The sequence below is a fragment of the Haliotis rufescens genome, unplaced genomic scaffold (genome assembly GCF_023055435.1).
Source record: "Haliotis rufescens isolate VD_foot unplaced genomic scaffold, xgHalRufe1.0.p SCAF_32, whole genome shotgun sequence".
Classification (NCBI taxonomy): Eukaryota; Metazoa; Mollusca; class Gastropoda; order Lepetellida; family Haliotidae; genus Haliotis; species Haliotis rufescens.
Genome location: NW_025964024.1, coordinates 1,663,844 through 1,689,757, shown reverse-complemented (window position 1 = coordinate 1,689,757; position 25,914 = coordinate 1,663,844). Strand labels below are relative to the sequence as shown.

Here is a 25,914-nt window from a genome sequence, read left to right as displayed (position 1 = left end):
TGATGTTTACTGTTTATTCCCACCACGACCCAAAACCAACTCCTCCCGTTCAAGCAGACAGAGGTGGACGCAGGCGAAACATGGCGTGCGGTGGTTGGGGAGGGGAGGGGAGGGGAGGGGAGGGAGAAAGAAGGGAGGGGAGGGAGAAAGAAGGGGTGGTGTGAAGGTGGTCGGAGAAGATATTTAAAGTGAAGGTGTCTGGGGAGGGGTACAAGAGCGTGCATGGGACAGATGGGGTATAGCAGTCTCGTAGTGTATGCTCCTATTATCTCCGGAAGGTGTGTCCGTTTTCCCCGCTGTAACCCAAACTGCAGCCAGATTGGCAATAACTTGAACACCCAAATGCCTAATTATTTCTGCCCCAGTACTTTTCCTGGTATTAATGTTTGAGAGGAATTGAAATGATGCATCTACTAATTAAAATATGACATTTATACGGACATGAAAACTGCATGTGGACATGTAAATAAGGCCTTGTTTCAAGACGTATTCCAAGTCGGCAGTCACGGCCTTCCACCAAGAAGTCGGTATGTTACAGTGTCCCCCACCCAGCAGACATCATGTTACAGTGCGTTCCAACAAGCGGACAGCATGTCACGGTGCCCCACCCCGCGGACAGCATGTAAGGTGTGCCCCACCCCGGGGACAGCATGTTACGGTGCACCACGTCATAAGTCGGCATGTCACGGTTCGTTACAGAGAAGTCAGCATGTTGCGGTCTGTCATCCAACTGTCATGTTAAGGCTCGCCACCCTGAAGACGATGTGTAACGTTTCACCACCAAGCAGTTGGCATGTTACGGTGCTCCCTCCTAAAGGTCGTCATGTTACGGTCCGTTACCCATACGTTGGCCCCTAACGTTCCGCTACCTGGTGGTCGCCATCTAAAATCTAGGCCTCATGGATGTCTCCATGTGACACTCATATAACACAAAATAACATTCCCCTACTGGGTGATCGTTAGGTAACAACCCGCCACCTGGTGGTCGTCATGTAACACCCCGCCACCTGGTGGTCTCCATAAAAATTTCGATGTCGCCATAATAAAATAACACAAAGTAACATTTCACCACCTGGCGGTCGTTATGTAACAACCCGACACCTGGTTGTCGTTATGTAATGCACGGCTAAGTTGTAGTAGTTAAGTAACATTTCCACGTAATATACTGTGCCATGGTGGTCGCCACTTAACACCCTGCCCTCTGGTGGTCGCCATGGAACTTCCTGCCCCCTTGTGGTCGCCATGTAACACCCTTCCCCATGGTGGTCACCTTGTAACATCCCGCCCCCTGGTGGTCGCAATGTAACACCCCGCCCCCTGGTGGTTGCAATGTAACACCTCGTCACCTGTGGTCGCATGTCACACCCCGTCACCTGTGGTCGCATGTCACACCCCGCCACTTGGCTGTCGCCATGTAACACCCCGCCACATGGTGGTCGCTATGTAACACCCCGTCACCTGTGGTCGCCATGTAACACCCCGCCACATGGTGGTCGCCATGTAACATCCCGTCACCTGTGGTCGCCATGTAACACCCCGCCACATGGTGGTCGCCATGTAACACCCCGTCACCTGTGGTCGCATCATCACCCCGTCACCTGTGGTCGCATGTAACACCTCGTCACCTGTGGTCGCCATGTAACACCCCGTCACCTGTGGTCGCCATGTAACAACCCGTCACCTGTGGTCGCCATGTAACACCCCGTCACCTGTGGTCGCCATGTAACACCCCGCCACCTGGTGGTCGCTATGTAACACCCCGTCACCTCGTGCTCGCCATGTAACACCCCGTCACCTGTGGTCGCCATGTAACACCCCGTCACCTGTGGTCGCTATGTAACACCCCGTCACCTGTGGTCGCATGTAACACCCCGCCACCAGGTGGTCGCTATGTAACACCCCGTCACCTGTGGTCGCCATGTAACACCCCGTCACCTGTGGTCGCCATGTAACAACCCGCCACCTGGTGGTCGCTATATAACACCCCGTCACCTCGTGCTCGCCATGTAACACCCCGTCACCTCGTGCTCGCCATGTGACATCCTGCATCCCTGTTCCGATACCACGTCATTTTAACATCGCATGAGCAGCACATTGAGACAGCACGGTCCGTACAAACATAAAAATACATGGAATAGTATGTCTGAGTGAATTGTTGAATACAATGACTAAATAAAAGAAAGGTGGCAAACCAACGACCGTGCCTGCTCACAATTGAAAACAAATGTACAAATGTACAAACGTACAATAAAAGATTAAAATAACCGATCTACCATCTCTGAGGTTACCGTAATAACAATATTCACATCACGAGATGACTTATGACTTCTAAATATTTAATATCTTTCCTATGGTCTCATAAAACATGTCATTCATATTGTGTAAATCTATTCATGTCTCTTTAATGGACACGTTGTTGCAATGTTAACCAAAACAATGACAAATGTTACAGAAAGGTCGAAACGTAAACAATGTGTTATTTTCTGACTGACAAAATACACCAAACATTTTTGCTTCACGAACTTCTTTTCAGAGCTATCAGGTTTCATGCTACATGTCGTGTACAATCAGAGCACATTAGTGACAACCTATTCAAACTTGTGTACATATATATTGCATGACAAGAAACAGGGACACGTTTCTCGTTCTTGACAACGTTCTTTATGCTGTTGGCGAAGAAAAACGCCCCACTGGCTTTGAAGTAAGTAAGACACGTTTCCCCGATGACGACTGGATACTTCATATGCTTTGAAGCGAGTCTTAAGCCTCTTCAGTGTCATTTAAGCCATTTCTGGATACTTTACCGTGAATAACATTACTTCTCGTGAGTACTTAATTTTTTTTATATTACCGTAGATATTCAGATAAAAATACCTGCAAAAATTATAAGCAACCTCAATGTATTCCCGTGTAAATTCTTAAAAAAGAATTTGCTGAGTTATTAATTCACGTTTCTGTCTTGAAATCAATATCTGCATTAAACTAAGGATAGCAATGCTTTGATCTTATGTCTTTTATCTCTGCCCGGCGTAATGCCACCTGATTACACGTACAATAAAGTAGACTTTTAGAAAAAAAATAATTACGATGAGCGAAAGAATAGTATTAAAGAAATTTAAAACAGCGTATAGTTTGCATAAACTCTCTAGCAATGATAAAGGCTGTTGGACAACGGGCAACGAATGTTTGATGCACACGGATGGCACTTAATGGTTTCAACCTAACAGGATACACGTTATTATAGCTAAAATGGATAGAATTATCATTAAACCGCCCGCATGTTATCAGAAATCAGCGGGCCACTGTAACTTGATAATGCCCTCATATCGCTTGACGACGGGCCATTATCACGCCCGTTCTTAGGTGACGACATAGGATTGGGATAGGTGACGTCACGTTGAATAGTGACGTCATCTGATTTGTTCTATGACGTTTCCATATTTGTAAAAGTGGGTCAGTGGCATTCGTGTTGATTGCAGTAAATGTTTCAAAACCGATATTGTTGTTTCTTTTTTATTTGATAACAAATTCCATCCAGTTTAGCTATAATAACGGTAACACTTTTTTTCCGGGCATTATTATTTGCAGAAGCCCTCGGTCTTTTCAACTGCCCTCCTTCGTCGGGCCGTTAATGGAAGACCTCGGGCTTCTGCAAATGATAATGCCCTGAAAAATAGCGTTACCCTTATAGTATTAACAAACTCATGTAATGAAACAAATGTTTCCTTCGGGATCCTGTCCCTGTGCGCTCCGTACCACGTGACATGATATTCATCACAACGTATTAGTGTTTCGCAAAGAGGCAAGATCAGAAGTGCACTAGGGATGATGTTTGGCCTCTTTTGCATGATCATCACATGCTGATCACCGTAAGAAGCAAAGATCTAAATGTCTTACTAAATTTAAGGATGGGTTTCAAATTAGAATTAAAATCAACCGCGATTCTGATCTTGTACGTTTGACATGTACAGCATTGCTTCACCAATTGTCACTGTCACCAATGTATAATGCCACTGACTATATTCCTCTGTCCAAACCAATCGTAAAGTCACCATAAATCCAAGTCTTATCTTCTGTGGTGCGCTTGAGCAACCTCCGCACACATCCATTACTTAATAATACGCAACAAATTGCCTTCATTTTGCCTTCAAGAAGTTGGGTCAAGTATTAGCCACACACAAACACAATGGCGTTTTGCCACATCACCGAGTCGCAGGTGCTACCATCGTTCACAGGAATTTCAAGCACCTTTAGCAAAATAATCAGAAGCACTGGGTTGTCAAACATCATCTGGTTAATCATCATCTGCTTGAATATGTGGATACAAAATGTATAATGTGGTGTGTTATCCCACGTCTAACACAGATCGACTGTCAATGAGTCCAGAGAGACTTGTGTCTTGGATGTGAACAGCGGAGCTTAGCAGAAGGTGCAGCCGGAAGAGGCTAGACAGTGAGCAGGGAGGGGAGGCAGGAATAAAGGAATGGGTGGGAGTCCAGCTATTTGCGGCCCAGGTGTAGTGGTTGTCGACCGCTAGTTAACTGTGACGATTTGCAGTACTGCCGCAGCTCTCTTAAAGTACACCTGTGGTAGCAACACTCGCAGGTGATTCCTTGCTCGCCGAATGAGCTAGTGCTTCGTTTACTAAGATAGGAGAGGGCATCCCTTTTTCCTAAGATAATATCTTTTATTCTGTTTTTGCTATCTGAAATGGAAAGAAACACAACTGACAAAATGTTATTGGCAGTATACTTCTTCTTATAGAATGCGTTATCAAAATTGTTTTCAATGAATTTTGTGTGTGTCTGTAAACTTTTAAAAGTCATTGGATTCAAAATAATTATTGTCTCTGATCATATCAGTCATTGTGCTGTTCTTGTTTCTCTTTTAAGCATGGAATCGAATTCGATTTAAATCTGAATTTACATCCTTGTAGTGTATGGAGAATAAACATTGTAGAAAACAACATCTTAGGTTGTATGTCATGATCACACACATTCAGAAACAAATATATCCGAACATTTCCCAGTCTACAGTATTTTCGAAATCTAGTTTTCTTAACTTTATGATTGTCTCCGGGCTCCTTTGTATTACACATTAAAACAATATCTTACAAGAAAACAAACAAGTTTCATTTAAGTCCCCGTCTCCGATACACTTCGGCTCTCCCTACCTTCGTCACTCCGCTTCCGGAACCACTTCTCTGTGTAACCACCGTAGACCCGACACACGAGCTGTAGTATATCCGGGAGGCGCGACCCACAGAAACCTCGCGGTCCCTCCCTCTTTGTCTCTAGTGAACACGAGCGTTCCCAGTCTCCTAGTACCCAACCGACGTGCAGAAATAGAACACCTAGGAGCACGAGGGGGCATCTTCCTGTCTTCAGCCCTTCCATTCCGCCTTGTACTGAGCAAGCGGACAAAGGCACCTGAAACAATTAATTTATTATTAACTTTATTGATCATTTGCGTATACTTTTCAAGCAAACAGAAATGGGTTCAAACAGGTTCTGTACAGTATGTTGCAAAATGACAAACGAAGATATCTTTTGTGTTGGTATTGTCGGTATGTTACAGAATTACTTAAGGGGGTATATATGTATTGGTTGACACTGATTAGAATGTTTCGGGATGACTGATATAAGAGTGCATGTTGGAGAACATATACAATGTTAGAGGAATGTACAGGTAGGTTTACAAGATGATGTTGGAGGAAGGTACAGGTAGGTTTACTAGATGATGTTGGAGGAATGTACAGGTAGGTTTACTAGATGATGTTAGAGGATGGTACAGGTAGGTTTACTAGATGATGTTAGAGGAATGTACAGGTAGGTTTACAAGATGATGTTAGAGGAAGGTACAGGTAGGTTTACTAGATGATGTTAGAGGAATGTACAGGTAGGTTTACTAGATGATGTTAGAGGATGGTACAGGTAGGTTTACAAGATGTATTAGAGGAATGTATAGGTAGGTTTACTAGATGATGTTAGAGTAAGGTACAGGTAGATTTACAAGATAATGTTAAAGGAAGGTACAGGTAGGTTTACTAGATGATGTTAGAGGATGGTACAGGTACGTTTACTAGATGATGTTAGAGGAATGTACAGGTAGGTTTACTAGATGATGTTAGAGTAAGGTACAGGTAGGTTTACAAGATTATGTTAGAGTAGAGGAAGGTACAGGTAGGTTTACTAGATGATGTTAGAGGAATGTACATGTAGGTTTACAAGATGATGTTAGAGGAAGGTACAGGTAGGTTTACAAGATGATGTTAGAGGAATGTACAGGTAGGTTTACAAGATGATGTTAGAGGAATGTACAGGTGGGTTTACAAGATGATGTTAGAGGAATGTACAGGTAAGTTTACCAGATGATGTTAGAGGAATGTACAGGTAGGTTTACAAGATGATGTTAGAGGAAGGTACAGGTAGGTTTACAAGATGATGTTAGAGGAATGTACAGGTAGGTTTACAAGATGATGTTAGAGGAATGTACAGGTAAGTTTACCAGATGATGTTAGAGGAATGTACAGGTAGGTTTACAAGATGATGTTAGAGGAAGGTACAGGTAGGTTTACAAGATGATGTTAGAGGAAGGTACAGGTAGGTTTACAAGATGATGTTAGAGGAATGTACAGGTAGGTTTACAAGATGATGTTAGAGGAATGTACAGGTAGGTTTACAAGATGATGTTAGAGAAAGGTACAGGTAGGTATACAAGATGATGTTAGAGGAATGTACAGGTAGGTTTACAAGGTGATGTTAGAGTAAGGTACGGGTAGATTTACAAGATGATGTTAGAGGAAGGTACAGGTAGATTTACAAGATGATGTTTGAGGACGGTACAGGTAGGTTTAAAGACGTAAAAAGATGGCTAGCATTATAAAACAGGCATTAATACACTAGACACACTATCCATTCTTTGAATTAGAAAATGAATATGTTCTGATGAAGAGACCAATCTTGTATTACTATGCCCTGAATAAAGACATTAAGTTTCCTTAAAACGTTTCAACTCGTTTTTAACTCTGTTTTTGTCAGGTCAGATGACAGAAACATGTAATCTAAGAAAGACATTCTACTTTATTTATATAGTATACAACACATTTAGGGACATTTACCAGATGCTGGGTGAATGGCCTACACGCTAGAACTACGTGCATCGATCACCTGGAAGACTATACTGACTATACAAGATGTATACTTTTCAAGCAAACAGAAATGGGTTCAAACAGGTTCTGTACAGTATGTTGCAAAATGACAAACGAAGATATCTTTTGTGTTGGTATTGTCGGTATGTTACAGAATTACTTAAGGGGGTATATATGTATTGGTTGACACTGATTAGAATGTTTCGGGATGACTGATATAAGAGTGCATGTTGGAGAACATATACAATGTTAGAGGAATGTACAGGTAGGTTTACAAGATGATGTTGGAGGAAGGTACAGGTAGGTTTACTAGATGATGTTGGAGGAATGTACAGGTAGGTTTACTAGATGATGTTAGAGGATGGTACAGGTAGGTTTACTAGATGATGTTAGAGGAATGTACAGGTAGGTTTACAAGATGATGTTAGAGGAAGGTACAGGTAGGTTTACTAGATGATGTTAGAGGAATGTACAGGTAGGTTTACTAGATGATGTTAGAGGATGGTACAGGTAGGTTTACAAGATGTATTAGAGGAATGTATAGGTAGGTTTACTAGATGATGTTAGAGTAAGGTACAGGTAGATTTACAAGATAATGTTAAAGGAAGGTACAGGTAGGTTTACTAGATGATGTTAGAGGATGGTACAGGTACGTTTACTAGATGATGTTAGAGGAATGTACAGGTAGGTTTACTAGATGATGTTAGAGTAAGGTACAGGTAGGTTTACAAGATTATGTTAGAGTAGAGGAAGGTACAGGTAGGTTTACTAGATGATGTTAGAGGAATGTACATGTAGGTTTACAAGATGATGTTAGAGGAAGGTACAGGTAGGTTTACAAGATGATGTTAGAGGAATGTACAGGTAGGTTTACAAGATGATGTTAGAGGAATGTACAGGTGGGTTTACAAGATGATGTTAGAGGAATGTACAGGTAAGTTTACCAGATGATGTTAGAGGAATGTACAGGTAGGTTTACAAGATGATGTTAGAGGAAGGTACAGGTAGGTTTACAAGATGATGTTAGAGGAATGTACAGGTAGGTTTACAAGATGATGTTAGAGGAATGTACAGGTAAGTTTACCAGATGATGTTAGAGGAATGTACAGGTAGGTTTACAAGATGATGTTAGAGGAAGGTACAGGTAGGTTTACAAGATGATGTTAGAGGAAGGTACAGGTAGGTTTACAAGATGATGTTAGAGGAATGTACAGGTAGGTTTACAAGATGATGTTAGAGGAATGTACAGGTAGGTTTACAAGATGATGTTAGAGAAAGGTACAGGTAGGTATACAAGATGATGTTAGAGGAATGTACAGGTAGGTTTACAAGGTGATGTTAGAGTAAGGTACGGGTAGATTTACAAGATGATGTTAGAGGAAGGTACAGGTAGATTTACAAGATGATGTTTGAGGACGGTACAGGTAGGTTTAAAGACGTAAAAAGATGGCTAGCATTATAAAACAGGCATTAATACACTAGACACACTATCCATTCTTTGAATTAGAAAATGAATATGTTCTGATGAAGAGACCAATCTTGTATTACTATGCCCTGAATAAAGACATTAAGTTTCCTTAAAACGTTTCAACTCGTTTTTAACTCTGTTTTTGTCAGGTCAGATGACAGAAACATGTAATCTAAGAAAGACATTCTACTTTATTTATATAGTATACAACACATTTAGGGACATTTACCAGATGCTGGGTGAATGGCCTACACGCTAGAACTACGTGCATCGATCACCTGGAAGACTATACTGACTATACAAGATGTATACTTTTCAAGCAAACAGAAATGGGTTCAAACAGGTTCTGTACAGTATGTTGCAAAATGACAAACGAAGATATCTTTTGTGTTGGTATTGTCGGTATGTTACAGAATTACTTAAGGGGGTATATATGTATTGGTTGACACTGATTAGAATGTTTCGGGATGACTGATATAAGAGTGCATGTTGGAGAACATATACAATGTTAGAGGAATGTACAGGTAGGTTTACAAGATGATGTTGGAGGAAGGTACAGGTAGGTTTACTAGATGATGTTGGAGGAATGTACAGGTAGGTTTACTAGATGATGTTAGAGGATGGTACAGGTAGGTTTACTAGATGATGTTAGAGGAATGTACAGGTAGGTTTACAAGATGATGTTAGAGGAAGGTACAGGTAGGTTTACTAGATGATGTTAGAGGAATGTACAGGTAGGTTTACTAGATGATGTTAGAGGATGGTACAGGTAGGTTTACAAGATGTATTAGAGGAATGTATAGGTAGGTTTACTAGATGATGTTAGAGTAAGGTACAGGTAGATTTACAAGATAATGTTAAAGGAAGGTACAGGTAGGTTTACTAGATGATGTTAGAGGATGGTACAGGTACGTTTACTAGATGATGTTAGAGGAATGTACAGGTAGGTTTACTAGATGATGTTAGAGTAAGGTACAGGTAGGTTTACAAGATTATGTTAGAGTAGAGGAAGGTACAGGTAGGTTTACTAGATGATGTTAGAGCAAGGTACAGGTAGGTTGACTAGATGATGTTAGAGGAATGTACAGGTAGGTTTACAAGATGATGTTAGAGGAAGGTACAGGTAGGTTTACAAGATGATGTTAGAGGAATGTACAGGTAGGTTTACAAGATGATGTTAGAGGAATGTACAGGTGGGTTTACAAGATGATGTTAGAGGAATGTACAGGTAAGTTTACCAGATGATGTTAGAGGAATGTACAGGTAGGTTTACAAGATGATGTTAGAGGAAGGTACAGGTAGGTTTACAAGATGATGTTAGAGGAATGTACAGGTAGGTTTACAAGATGATGTTAGAGGAATGTACAGGTAAGTTTACCAGATGATGTTAGAGGAATGTACAGGTAGGTTTACAAGATGATGTTAGAGGAAGGTACAGGTAGGTTTACAAGATGATGTTAGAGGAAGGTACAGGTAGGTTTACAAGATGATGTTAGAGGAATGTACAGGTAGGTTTACAAGATGATGTTAGAGGAATGTACAGGTAGGTTTACAAGATGATGTTAGAGAAAGGTACAGGTAGGTATACAAGATGATGTTAGAGGAATGTACAGGTAGGTTTACAAGGTGATGTTAGAGTAAGGTACGGGTAGATTTACAAGATGATGTTAGAGGAAGGTACAGGTAGATTTACAAGATGATGTTTGAGGACGGTACAGGTAGGTTTAAAGACGTAAAAAGATGGCTAGCATTATAAAACAGGCATTAATACACTAGACACACTATCCATTCTTTGAATTAGAAAATGAATATGTTCTGATGAAGAGACCAATCTTGTATTACTATGCCCTGAATAAAGACATTAAGTTACCTTAAAACGTTTCAACTCGTTTTTAACTCTGTTTTTGTCAGGTCAGATGACAGAAACATGTAATCTAAGAAAGACATTCTACTTTATTTATATAGTATACAACACATTTAGGGACATTTACCAGATGCTGGGTGAATGGCCTACACGCTAGAACTACGTGCATCGATCACCTGGAAGACTAGATAAACGTTTGAATAATTAGCACTTGAGGCAAATCGTTATCTGATCAGAAAGATAAGGACGGGACGTGGTGGATATGATCTTTCAGTGAACATTGTTTCCAATGCCAAATTGATTATACCATCAAAGACATACACATGCGTCTTCCTCTTCATATCACTACTTACTTATGATGACTAATTGATTACACCGCCATAGCTTTACACACCGGTTTTTCTCTTGATATCGACCGCCTCCGTGGTCTAGTGGTAGAGCGTCCGCCCAGAGAGCGAAAGGTCCGGGGTTCGATCCCCGACCGCGTCATACCAAATGACGTTAAAATATGGTACTTGTTGTTACCCTGTCTGGCGTTCGACATTAATGTGGCTAAAACAAGGACTGGTCGGCTCGGAGTCAGTATACTGTGTCTGAGTGGGGTATTCATGTTAAACTGGCATGGTATCTCAGTGAGCTAGCACTATAAATCGGCATCAGTCCGGACTAGTACAAGCAAACACACACGTACATGCACGTCGCTATATAAGTGCAATAATCTTGGACGCGACGTTAAACCCCATTTCACCTCACCTTCTTTTCATATCATTCCCTGCTTTTCAGGCAAAACTGATTATGATACCTCGGGCACTCTAAACTGTTTCATTTATCACAAAAACCAAACACTTGCAGATAAAGACCAGACAAACAGAAAAACCAAGGATGCAATGTGTGACATGATATCTGTTTTTCTGAGGAAATCATATTTAGGCGTCATCGCATATTACAACGTAAAACGTCAACGCCAGACAATATCAGTCTAGAAATGGACATGAAAAGCGTTAGCGAGTTTCACATGTTCTTCAAAGCCCTGTTGTGGGTTCGAATCTCGGTTCCCCCCGATTATGTTTCAAGGTTTGTCAACACCATACCCGTGCTCGTGGGTTTCACCGAAGTGGTAAACGTCTGAGACCTTCATCACTTCGGGCTTTCCTCCCACATTAAGCTGACACGCCGCGATATTACTGGAATACTGTTAAAAGTGGCGTTAAACCCAACTCACTCCCTCACTCACTTTAAAGCCCTGTTTCGATAACATAGAGATGCTCTGTCGCTTAATTGAGTATATTGGCAAATATTATTGTCTTGAATAGCTGTATTGAGGAGACAATGCAATGAATTAAGTGACATATGATTCGTGCTGAAACACACAGGGGTACCATCACGAAGCGCCAAATCATTTAGAGAGGATGGGACAGATTACAGGATCATACCAAAATGCACGTCGTTGAGCCTAGTGGTTAAAGCGATGACACGTCACGTTGAAGACCAGAGTTTGATTCCCGTCATTGTGTTGAAGCTGGCATGCGTGTACCAATAGGGAGTGGTTGAGGGCCATAGAGAATTAGTTGAGCAACTGAGTATGATCAGTCCAGTCTATTGGGTATTTATTATCAATGAGTTATTAAATCCTGCATAAAATGCTGTTTCAGGTGGCTTCTAATTTATAGTCCTGCCTCAAGTGTGCAACGACCCGTGAAGATCCGGGTTAGACTAGGTCTTCAGCAACCCATGCTTGCCGTAAAAGGCGACTATTCTTGTCGTAAGAGGCGACTAACGGGATTGGTTGACTTGGTTGATGCATCCAAACTACGTAGATCGATGCTCATGATATCAATCAGTGGATTGTCTGGTCCAGGCTCGGTTTTTTACTGACCGGAGTCATATAGCTGGAATATTTGCAAGTGTGCAACATGTTACGTTATTTACAGCAGTAGACTAGACTTCATGCATGTGTTATGCCTGCAGTCTATCAGTAAATGGGGGCACCGTTAGGCCCAGTCGTCTAAGGCGCTGCGATTCGCTGTGCAGAATTGCGTCCCTTGGGCACGCCAGAGACCTGTGATTGTGGGTTCGAATCCCAGGTCGCCCCGATTATGTTTCCAGGTTTGTCAGCACCATACCCGTGCTCGTGGGTTTCACCGAAGTGGTAAATGTCTGAGACCTGCATAACTTCGGGCTTTCCTCCCACATTAAGCTGACAAGCAATGACATAACTGGAAAATTGTTAAAAGCGACGTTGAACCCAACTCACTATCAGTAAATAATCTGTAAGACACGTTTGTGTGCAATAGTTGGGTAATTGTGATTGTACGCAAATGCGTAGCTTATCTGAAGCTGTGGTAGTTGTGACCTCCCACCTGTCTCAGAGTTGAAAGTAGACCCACATTCAAATACAATTAAGAATATATAACAAGAATCACCCATTATTTCTCGATAAGATTTCTCTTGAAAATGCACGACGGTGCTTGGACGACGTACTGTCAAAAACAGTGGTACGTTTTTTTTGCAAAAGTTCGCAATATCTAATCCAAATTTACCCAATGTCCGACAAATAATGCCGTTCAAAACCAACAAGACCGTGACGGAAAGGAAGTATCATTCAAATAACACTGTCCCACTACCCGGCAATGTCTTTAATAAGGTCTTCTCAGCAGAGCAGCTGAAAATCAGAGACTGATACGAAATTGATGGCTTTGTTTGTTGGGTTACCGGCCTTAGTTTCCTTTCTGTATTTCCTGGGCCATTGTCGTCAGATACGCAAAACAATACTGGTTCATTCACGGCCCTTTTCCTCACACAAATACCGGTCACTGTCTCACTATGCTGGTTATAATGCCAATAGACACATGAGTGGATTGTAAACAGAAAAAAGTTAGCAGGCATACCAGCTAAGTCCATTCCACGTACTAATAATGCCTTGTCAGAAGTTCGAACGTTTATTTTAATTCCGATCCTAAGCGAAAACATATCAATCGATTGTCCTATTGAGGTAACGCATGGTTGTGATTGACGCAACAATCCATGAAGTGTCGAACCGTAGGTAATGTCAGTTCGTGTCCTTCACAAAATGACGTCACGGTACTTCCGGCTGCTTTGTGAAGAATTACAATAGGTCCAGCCAAGCAGATCATTTGAGTCTGAAACCTTCAACGAACGCCTTCACAACTCATTTGCTTTGACTGACACGTCGTGACTAATTTCAACCAAGGTAAACTATTACTAAACGACAGATCTTCGATTTCAGATTTTAACCTTCACAAGTCATATCAAATCGGCACAGGCTCGGTTTTTCAAAGAAGCGGTAAATGTCCGAGACCTGCATCACTTCGGGCTTTCCTCCCACATTAAGCTGACGTGCCGTGATATAACTGGAATACTGTTAAAATCAGCGTTAAACCCGACTCACTCATTTACTCACTCCTGAGGAGTATAGAACCCTGGATACTGTCAGTTCAATGCAGTAAAATAAAGTACATTAAAAGACATATTAAATCAGAAGAACATGCGATATGGTGGCCGATAAAAAACGACTAATAAAAGAGCACAATGTGCTTTATCAACAAAATAGACAGATATATGCATATCATCCAAGCGTGCGCAGATATGGTAATCCAAGCTATATGCCTTTTCATGAACAGCTTGATCAATCTGACGTGATCAATCTGACGTGATCAATCTGACTCATTTGTGCGCTGAAGCAAATGATAGCAGTAATGATGCAAGGGATCGAATATGATACATAATGTATGGGATACAGGGGAGTTATATGCATGTTGTGTCCATTTGAGATATACGTTTATATGAAATATACAAAAGAAGTTAAAGAACACCCGATTCTTTCCTGTTACAGTAGTTAATCTACGTCACTAGTAATATAAAAGTATTGGGTGTTCTTTAACTTCTTTTGAGTGGTACAGAATCGAATCCTATTCTGGCAATTGTGAAAGTGGAAAACAGGGTGAACGACCAAGACCTGTGTTACTTCGGGATTTCCTCCCACGTCATCAACCTGACATGCTCTGTTACCCCGTGCACAGTAAACTATGGTTATAACGAACACGCTTATAACAAACTGACGGATATAACGAACTTTTTGGTCCCGACTATATGCGGTAGTTATGCTGTATATATGCTTATAACGAACTACGGTTATAACAAACTAAAATTAGTAGTCCCTTTGAGTTCGTTATAACCGTAGTTTACTGTACTCTTCAAAGCGGCAGTTAACCAACTAACTCACACACTTTGTCAGATCAGTGGTCAATCTCAGATCTCACACTGACACTGTAGAAATGTACCTAATTGTACGTGTTTGGAACGACAAGATGTTGATGTTGCGCTGTTCCGTTATACAACGAGAGCCAGGAATAGATGTGTCATCCATAATGCATTATCACACCGGCGTCGAGTGCTCGGGTATTGTTACTGTGCAATGTAGGCCAAACTTGTGACATATTGATAAACCATTATCGACCGGTCGAATTTGGACTTTCTATTATTTGTTGATCATGTATTAATTACCCGTTTTCACTGTAAAGTAAGCCGCTTCTATTTTCATAAACGTCCCACTGTTACAGTATCGACCGCAGTGCGGGGAAGTAGTGGCTGCATAGCCGGGGGCATGGAGGACGTAGATCACGTAGTCGCGTTAATTACACCGATAAACCTGAGTAATTAGTAATCACACCGGTCGTTGGTTACATCAAACACCGCACATGCGCATGAAAGCACAGGTGAGATCTATAAATAGTGATAGCACGTTTCCAGTATGTAGGTTTCCGGGGCATCATGACAATCAGGTTGTGATTTATTCGGAGAAGGCGCCTTCCGCACTAATCTAATACATGCTTGGTAGACTGATCAAGTGGCCATCATGATGTGATGTGATCAAGGACAGATAAACGTGATCTGATCGTCCTTACTGGGCGAACTGGGTGTCTGACCATATTTGGACTGACTTGTCATGTCGCGGCCATTGTCAGTTTCGGCTGCACACGGTGTTACCCGAGGCGATGTTTTTCATTGTTTCCTTTTTTGCGTCTAGTAAACTAAAGCTGATGCTGATCTTCTAATATAGGGGACGAGATGACATCAGATTGCAAATGAAGGTCACATATATATAAAACAAGTGATTTCATCAGGTGAATAGTATCTGTTATACAAAAAGATCCCGATATTCGAGCTTGTCAAAGCTTCTTTATCCACACAAGATCTTTCGCCGTTCAACAGCTATTCAGGTGTAATGAAAACGTTTACTTACATTGTTGTCATAGGCGACACACAACAGTAGTATATATACAGAAAACTACGGTTATAACGAACACGCGTATGACGAACTTTCGGATATAACGAACTTACCTTTTTGGTCCCGACTATTTGCTGTAGTTATGCTGTATATATGCTTATAACGAACTACGGTTATAACGAACTAAAATTAGTAGTCCCTTTGAGTTCGTTATAACCGTAGTTTACTGTATATGAAACGTCAAGTCCAAAGAATAACCAGTCTTGATTTTCCGACGAAAATTCTATTTGGCGTAAAAGGTAAAATAGTTGTGAAAATTATATGAAGGGGTAACTGAAAATCTATGATGACACCAGGTGTTCGGTTCGGTGAGGTGAGGTGAGGTGAGGTGAGGTGAGGTGAGGTGAGGTGAGGTGAGGTGAGGTGAAATTGGGTTTAACGTCGCGTCCAAGATTATTGCACTTATATAGCGACGTGCATGCACGTGTGTGTGTGTGTGTGTGGCTGCTTGTACTAGTCCGGACTGATACCGATTTATAGTGCTAGCCCACTGAGAAACCATGCCAAAGTTTAACATGAATACCCCACTTAGACACAGTATACTGACTCCGAGCCGACCAGTCCTTGTTTTAGCCCCTTAATGCCGAACGCCAGACAGGGTAACAACAAGTACCATCTGTTAACGTCTTTTGGTATGACGCGGCCGGGGATCGAACCCCGGACCTTCCGCTCTCAAGGCGGACGCTCTACCACTAGACCACGGAGGCGGTCCCAGGTGTTCGGTAAAAGAGTAAGCATGTCTGCCCTACACTCACACGAATTGAATTAAAATGGAAGTGTTTCTTGCCTGACACCGAACACCGTATAAACTAATACCAAAACCAGCATTGTTATTAATAGCGGTGAGGTGAAGTAAGGTTGTACCTGTCCGGATTTTATAGTACTAGCCGCAGATTAACATGAATACCTCACTCAGACACAGTAGACTCCGCGCCGACCAGTCCTTGTTTCAGCTCATTCAAGCCAAGCTCCAGGTAACAACAATAACTGAACGTATTTTGCTATGACGCGGCCAAGGGGTCGAACCACCCACATTCCTCTCCGCACAAAAGCTCAATCCACTCCATGATGGGGGCGGTGGAGTAGATAGTGGTGAAGACTTATATTGACATTATATTTGGTTGAGGGTGCGCTGGACTGAACGTGTAAGTGAGCTACCGCAGCGACTGTGATCCTGTTAGAGCTGTAAGGCTACACAATGGTAATCATAGGGTAGAGAGCGGGGCCCGTGATGGTGGAAGATCGATACTTGCGATAACCACTTTAAGGTTAAACTGGTCTGGCGCAACAGTTGCGAGAGATAACCATTAGGGGAAGTGATGAGTCTCGGCAAAGAACAAACTCCGACCTGAATACTTAACAAGTCAAGATGAACACGTTTGTGATCGGCACCAAGGACTGAGGAGGTCAGTAAGTCCCCCTTGCGAAGGCAGTTGGAATGACACGGCGATGTTTGCCGACTTCTTTGCCCGCAGGCTCCGGAGAAGAAACGGAGCGAAAGGCTGAATTACGAATCTGAGCTATTTATCAGAACTTTCAAGTGGTATTCGATTTTCTGTTGATGTCAATGCATTTCTCTTATCCGGTTCATTAAAGCAGACTAACACGGATCACAGCTACCCACGCTATTTCAGTGTCCAATTTAACTATTAGGGTCTTCACATATAGTACAACATACATCAAGCTAGAACATGCAAAATCTGTCTCGGAAAATAAATTGTTTTGATTTCAAAGCGGCATTGATGAAGCGAATATGAGAATGTTGGCGTTTTGGTGAACGACGTCCGCGTCTTGCGATGGTTGAATTCTATTTCTTGAGCTTATCGATACCGGAAGTCAGTCGATACATACTTCCGGATAACATCAAGAGGACCTGTGATTGTAGATTGTACAGAGGCTACCAATTAATGAGATCAATGGTATCTATGGTGCATGTTGACAGTCTGCACACCTTATGAGAGGGGGTGATGGGAAGAGGTGGGATCTGAGAGACGTCATCATTCAGAACGTGCGTTGCTGACATAACAAGATCACGTATGGGTCTTGTCTGTCGATATCAAACACATCCTTACCCGTCATTCTCCTGTCGAGACATCCGGTGTAATGGTCTTTGTGCTTATAATAATCCCATCGATTATCATGCAGCAGATAATTAACAGGAATATAATAAACACGATCTATTGGATGTTCTCAAGAAACGTACACAGCCTCGGGTAACGGTACACAGGATACAGCCATTCATTATGGACCAAACTTCATTCAAGAGAAGGTTGCCACGAGGTTAAATAAGTGTCAGAATAACACAATTATGCTAACCCATACTTACAAGGCTGGTGAAAGAAAAAAACAAACAGACAGCGACGTCAGACTATAAGAGTGAAACTAATCGACTTATAGAATTTATAAGTAATGGCACCAGGATATATAACTGATGTAACCTGGTTGTCGAAAAATAGGTCAGAAATGTCAGGAAAACAACCTATGCGAGAACGTGGGCGTTTATCTGCGACACAGGCATTGAGTGGTAGGGAGGGGGTTGGGGTTCTTCATTCAGGATAGGGAGTGTGACAGGAAGAGGTCCCACATTTCTGACCCGAGTGTAAAAACCGCATGTAGTATTTAACTGTTTGATCATGAACACTGATAGATCTGGAGGGCCTGTTAGATAAGGCGCGGACGTCACAGGAAACAACCAAGTATCTTGATGCCGTTCATGTGGTATCAAGTTTTTTATATGGTGTTTGGTGGGATATTCCCCAGGGAGGTGAGAGTGAAAATCGAGTGCACACTGATCCAGGGGTAATAATCTAGCGGCTTGAGCAAGCTTTAGGTTAGAGGTATTATAATTATTATTATTACTAACAGATTAAAATATAAAAAAATGCAGCAAAGAGGGTTTGGGTGATCCTGGCACAGTCAGGCTGGTTAGGGCCCCCTCTACACACGCAGCCCAGACAGCGAATGGGACTTCTCCCAGGAAGCGCTGCCTAGACGAACCCACCCACAATTTTTCGAAGAATGTGCGTGCAGACTCCCAAACAATGCAGCCTTCTGCATTAGCCAGATTGTCAGAAGTGTAGTATACCCTCCCAATGTCAGTCAACAGATTGATTACATTTTGAAACCATGTATTTGTCCTTCAGGCAGAAATACGTCTACGTTCACGTCATCTCACTCCCACATGATGCATCAAATCAGTATCAATTTTGAACCTCTTTAAATCAGAAAATATAGATATTTTAAGTTGGGCTAATAGCTATAGGTAAACCATCTGTAGTTTAAAACATTCCAGGTGCATTGGTGCCAACCACGATCATCTGATGGAAGATGATAGCCCACGCTAGTCTGAATTCAGCTTGCGCTGCTTGGCATATGTTTGCCGGTTGGGTAAAAGATTATCACTAAGCTTTTCTCTCACGGCAGTGACAGTCGGCATAATTCGGGGAAATCTGCTACGTGACATAAATGTCTGACACAGACAATACGTAGGTGTAATGATGGGAGAGAGCGTATGTCAGTGTCAATAATAAATCTCTAAAACTTCTTATTACATAGAATAGATAGTTGCTTAGGTTTCGACAGGAAACGTTTGAGGGAAATAATTTGTGAATAGAATTATAACTTAAACTACTACTACTACTACTACTACTACTACTACTACTACTACTACTACTACTACTACTATTACTACTAAGGGCCTCGTCAGGCGCCTTTACATGAACCCTCAATTCCTACAGTAGCAGACCCGAAATTGCTAATGAACGTTCGCATTACTCTCCCTTGATTACCTGATGCAGTTGTCACTGATGACCCACACATTGGCTAACAAAGTGAAATTCCTGATGGTGACCTCGAAGCTTTTGAGTTTTCTCCCCCTTCTATCAATTTACCGATTGAGAAATGGAGACCAATAAAACAACTTAATCAATCATTTCCACAGAATCAACTTGATCAATTAAATGACATTATTTCAGTCACTCTTATTGCGGACTGTTCTTTGCATGACATTAACTTTTGCGTGTATGCTGCTGCTCGAACTCAGTAGAAACGCCATACAATTTCCAAGGACAATCAAACACAAATGGGGATTAAAAGAAATCACCAAGAGAAAAAAACGGTTTCAAATACAACTAAATGAAACAAGGAAAGATATTCTGGATATAACCTTGCTTGAAATTACGTTCCTCAGGGCAATCAATGTCAAAACGCCAAGAATCAATTTGGAACTAATTTAAAACAAAATACACAACAACAAGAGAGAAAATTCTAAATATAGATTCTTGATTCTCTGAAGGCAAAAATGAAGGTTTGGACAGAATTATAAAAGAAAGTGGGACGAGAAAAATAATTTCACAAATCAAAATAAACTGTTCAAATCGAAAGAAAAACAGTTTTACAGGCAACCCGTGGCAGTGATGAGAAAAGACCCACCATTGATTCCAGTGAAAGGTTCTGGAAACAGTTGTGGTCTATACCCGGCAACTGCAACCTTAAGGAACCATGGGTAGAGGATTACAATAATAATATACATGACAAAATAAGGTCACAATTGTTGTGTTTCATTACACCCGATTGCCTGAATAGGGTAATTAAAAAGTCCAAACGTAATACGGCGCCCAGGCCTGATGGTATTGGAAACCGGTTTTGGAAACTATTCTCATGTGTCCAAACACCATTACGTCATGTTTAAATTTTCTCGTGGATACAGGGGATGGATGTTCCACCTTGGTTGGGCAAAGGTCGAACAATGCTTTTCCCAAAGAAAGGTGATTTGACTGACCCTCAAAACTTCCGCCCCATGACTTTTCTGAATACACAGTGCAAAATATTTACAGGGTGTCTTACAGATCCTGTGTCATCTTGCTTCCAATGGCATTATTTACATGGAGCAGAAAGAAGACAGAAAGGGTTGTAAGGATCAAGTGCTAGTTCAAACAATTATCCTTGAAAAAGCTGAAACTCACCACCGTAACCTCTCAATGTGCTGGATAGACTACAGAAAAGCTTATGATTCTTTACCTCACGAATCGATTTTGAAGTCACTGGAATGTTTGACCTCCCCGAGCGAGTACTTGTTTTACTCAAGTCTTTAATGAACTGTTGGTCAACGCATCTTGAGGTGTATTCGCAGGGGCAGGTGGTGATTTCGGAACCCATTTCTATTAGAAAAGGAATGTTTTAGGGCGATTCTTTCAGTCGTTTGCTTTTTTGTATGTCGCGAAATCCGTTGAGCTTTTTGCTTAGCAAAGAGGAAGGTTATCATTCTGGACCTCCACAGTACAGATACCCAACAGCTCTAACTTACCCCCTTTACATGGATGACCTTGAACTCAATGCCAATGCAGAAACCAGACAAAAAAATAGATTCGCATTGTCGAGTCCTTTTCTAATGATATGTGCATATCCTTTGGGCTCGACAAATGCAACATTCTTCATCTGAAAGGTGGCACTCTCAACAGAGAGTTTTCGCACTTCCTGTGTTTACTGTATGGACAAACAACAACAAATGTAAGAACAAAATCTAAAACAAAATGTGTTTTCATTTTTTTTGTGGTTTATCGAATATTCTCTCCCGAGAACTGTATGAACTGAATACTCAATACGTCTCTAAATATCATTGCTTGTGATATGATGTTCTCGGTTTTCAAGCATTAAAATCCTGTAATCGCGTTGCGTATAACGATAAGCGCCTTAACTGATGGTATTACCGTAACAAGATACGCACTGACGCTTCGGGCTTTTAACGCCGTAAGGAGGTAGGCATTTAAACTGTCATAAAACGATTAGGGGTCTGATCGTCATCTACACATGGTCATATCGCCGACGGTACTCGTCTGTATGAAAATGCACTGTATGATATCCCTTCGGCGTTGAAACCGTCAATATGTTTTACTCTTAAGCAAACAATAGTCGCATTTACTTCTACTACTATAGACATCGAGCAGAATTATCCGCAACTACACTCAAATACTACTACTACTACTACTACTACTACTACTACTACTACTAAAATGATTTATTATACACACAATAATAGACTACCATCAAGAACAGCAGAACTATCCGCATCTAGACTTTTAGGGCACGCTTAAAACTAGAACGTTTCCAAGACCTAGCAATAGGTTGTGCACCGGTGCCGTGCAACTGTATGTGCAATTTTTGATAAGCGAGACATCTTGGACACACACGCAGTGTACAACTGATTTGATACTTTAAGAGAAAGGAAAGGCTATATGTCTGATTGAAATGTCCTTCACGGCTTTTCCCTACAACACATAGTGAGGTGAGGTGAAATTGGGTTTAACGTCGCGTCCAAGATTATTGCACTTATATAGCGACGTGCATGTACGTGTGTGTGTTTGTTTGGCTGCTTGTACTAGTCAGGACTGATGCCGATTTATAGTGCTAGCTCACTGAGATACCATGCCGCAGTTTAACATAAATACCCCACTCAGACACAGTATACTGACTCCGAGGCGACCAGTCCTTGTTTTAGCCCCTTAATGCCGAGCGCCAGACAGGGTTACAACAAGTACAATCTTTTAACGTCTTTTTGTATGACGCGGCCGGGGATCGAACCCCGGACCTTCCGCTCTCCGGGCGGACGCTCTACCACAAGACCACGGAGGCGGTCTACAACACATAGCAGTACGTAAGTATCACTGCACTTTGGGAGGAAACGTATGTTGATTTGAACGCCTGTTAAATAAATAAAATGTGACAATAAAAGAAACTACTTGCGACTTTTTTTTGTAGAAAATCGGCACGACATAATTACCTCATGACATTTATCAATTATGTAGAAAATAGTTCGGTCTGGGTTGCAGATTCCATTTGCAGGTAACAGAAAAACAGGAGGACAAAGGAATGGAAACAGCTTGTATTCGCTTACGATCTCATGTATGTATGTCTGGTTTTGTGAACAGGTCATTATCAGGTACTATGAACAAGGGAGTTATGATGAACAAGGGAGTTATGATGAACAAGTGAGGTACTATGAACAGGTCAGGTATGATGAACAGGCCAGGAACAAATCGGGTGCTATGAATAGGTCAGATACTATGAAAAGGTCAGTTCCTGCGAACGGTCTGGAACTATGAATATGTCTGGAACTATGAAAAGGTCAGGTACTATGAATAGGTCAGGTACTACGAATAGGTCAGGTACTATGAATAGGTCTAGTGCTATGAACAGGTCTAGTACTATGAATAGGTCAGGTACTACGAATAGGTCTAGTACTATGAATAGGTCTAGTGCTATGAACAGGTCTAGTACTATGAATAGGTCAGGTACTATGAATAGGTCTAGTACTATGAATAGGTCGAGTACCATGAACAGGTCTAGTACTATGAATAGGTCAGGTACTATGAATAGGTCTAGTACTATGAATAGGTCAGGTACTACGAATAGGTCTAGTACTATGAATAGGTCGAGTACTATGAACAGGTCTAGTACTATGGATAGGTCAGGTACTATGAATAGGTCGAGTACTATGAATAGGTCAGGTACTATGAATAGGTCAGGTACTATAAACAGGTATAGTACTATGAATAGGTCAGGTACTACGAATAGGTCGAGTACTATGAATAGGTCAGGTACTCTGAATAGGTCAGGTACAATGAACAGGTCAGGTACTGCGAATAGGTCAGGTACTATGAATAGGTCGAGTACTATGAATAGGTCAGGTACTATGAAAAGGTCGAGTACTATGAATAGGTCGAGTACTATGAATAGGTCAGGTACTATGAATAGGTCAGGTACTATGAATAGGTCGAGTACTATGAATAGGCCAGGTATTATGAATAGGTCAGGTTCTATGAATAGGTCAGGTTCTATGAATAGGTCAGGTACTATGAATAGGTCAGGTACTATGAATAGGTCGAGTACTATGAATAGGTCAGGTACTATGAATAGGTCAGGTTCTATGAATAGGTCAAGTACTATGAATAGGTCGAGTGCTATGAATAGGCCAGGTATTATGAATAGGTCAGGTTCTATGAATAGGTCTAGTACTATGAATAGGTCAGGCACTATGAATAGGTCAGGTACTGTGAATAGGTCAGGCACTATGAACGAGTACTATCAACAGTTATGATAACAAGCTGGATACAGTTAAACTTGAAACAAAAACAGCAACACAAGTTTAACACCACGAACACATCCGATGCTACTACAATAACACGAGATAGTCAATGAAGAAGCCCGGTTCCCCTCCAGGTAGAGTACAAAGAACTATCACAGAGGCCAATCTGTTAATATTGACGTGTTAACTAATTCCCCAGACTGAACCAGCAGGCTCTAGTGGAAATATATCAGTTGGCGTCTATTTGATAACACAAGTCACATAATCAAACAATTAAAAATCCGTTGTTCCTCAAACTCAATGCAATGAACAAACTATCACCTTCATCTGTAACTATACATTTACTTGTCCAGCATCAGCAACACACTAGCCTGTCAGGCTACGAGACAAACCGGGGGACAAGAACAGCTAAATTCTCTCCCCACAGACTATTAAAAACAAGTTGGTGTGAAAAAGCATTGGCTTCGTCGTCAACAAACTGGCATCTCTGCGAGACATTCTAAATGCATTACACGATGAAGTTTACAGTTTGTAGCATGGGGCTTTGATGATTGTCACATTCGCCCTACTTCCCAACAACCGCGGAACACACATAGAGAAGTGTTATACATAGGTGTCACAGTTTACACCTGCTGTGATAGGGATCACATATGTGTGGTCATAACAAGGTTGACAACACATCTGCGTTCACACCTCGCTTTAAACAGCGCCATCAGGTACATCTAACACTTTGTGAATTGTCGACTGTATACAACATTTGCATATCATTTGTATATGATTCAATCCGGTTGAAAATGTACGACGGAACTTCTTATGGTAATAAAAGTACTTTGTACATATAGTAAGGTTGTGTAAGCATCCAGTGTATACATGTTAAAATATGCTGAACCAGTTTCAAATTCCGATTGCAAGCAATGCTAAATTCGAAAGAGGCACTATTGCCTTGTTATGATGTCAATATGTGTGCTGTTTTCAGTTTTTCTGTATCAGGTGAACATCTTAAATAACACACATGTATATGATTAAAGTCACGTCCACATCCTTGGTGGAATGACATGAATTTTAAACATATTTTAAGGTATAAGACAATCGTAGTTCATAATAAATGCAGGGTGCCGATAACAGTCGATGGTCCCAGTATTGGCTCGTAAAGACTAGCGGGTACTTGTAAGGGTGGAATGGCAAGAAGAGGCAAGAATACTTGGTATAATGAACGGCTACTCCCTGTTATCCTCAAGAAAACATTGGCATCTATGTCGGCTCTGAAATGTAATCAATAGAAAACTGCACCTACCTTGGCTATGTGTGTACCGTGGTGTGACGGCGCTTCAAGAGACAGTAGCGAGGGCGCTCCCGACTTTTATCGGCTCGTGGACCGTCACTAGGGAGGCTCAGCTGATAGCGGGGAGCAGGCAGGCGGACTGTTGGAAGCACGGAGATGGAGGGTTATGCAGGGGGAAAGACGCGCTAACGGGCGGTAGCCACTTGCAGTTGGAGATGGGTGGGACGGAGGACAACAGGTGGAGGGTGGAGGGTGGCTTGAGGGGGTGAGTTAGTGTCAGCGCACCGCTACCTTCTCACCGGGATAAAGGACACAACGGCCCCACGCAGCCTCGTTTGAGATGATCTTGGGGAACGCTCCCTCTTACCTCCTCTTTCACCCGTACGGGAAGTAATCAATAGAAGGCCGTCACACCGTCCTTCAGACTGTCCACGTCTCAGCGACCCCGTGGCACCTACGAGGCTGACGTGACGTCATCGTGACTGTACCCACAGGTGTCCCCGTGTTAACGTAACACATTACATAGCTCCAGAGAATATGATAGCTAAATGTAAAATGTAAGCTGTTCTTCGTTTAACCCCGATTACAATAGTATTTACTTTTATTTTTTCAAATTATTAATAAACCCAAACAGCACACAAACCAAACCAGACAAAGAAAAATGTACCCAAGCATAAAAACTATCTTTACAGGGGAGGCTTCCGCACTAATATTGTTTTTTGCGAAAATACATGTTTTGGTTATTGTATTCATTTATGA

General features: G+C 41.7%; 1 protein-coding gene across 1 annotated transcript; it reads right to left on the bottom strand.

The window, feature by feature from the left end:
* Nucleotides 1-25,500, bottom strand: LOC124149140 (con-Ins Im2-like). Its single transcript, XM_046520514.2, has 3 exons — nucleotides 25,168-25,500; nucleotides 5,174-5,429; nucleotides 1-4,705 (listed from the first exon to the last, which is right to left on the bottom strand). Exons 2-3 carry the CDS (start codon nucleotides 5,394-5,396, stop codon nucleotides 4,500-4,502), a joined length of 429 nt encoding a protein of 142 aa, XP_046376470.1. The 5' UTR covers nucleotides 5,397-5,429; nucleotides 25,168-25,500; the 3' UTR covers nucleotides 1-4,499.
* Between the last annotated feature and the right edge of the window lie 414 nt (nucleotides 25,501-25,914).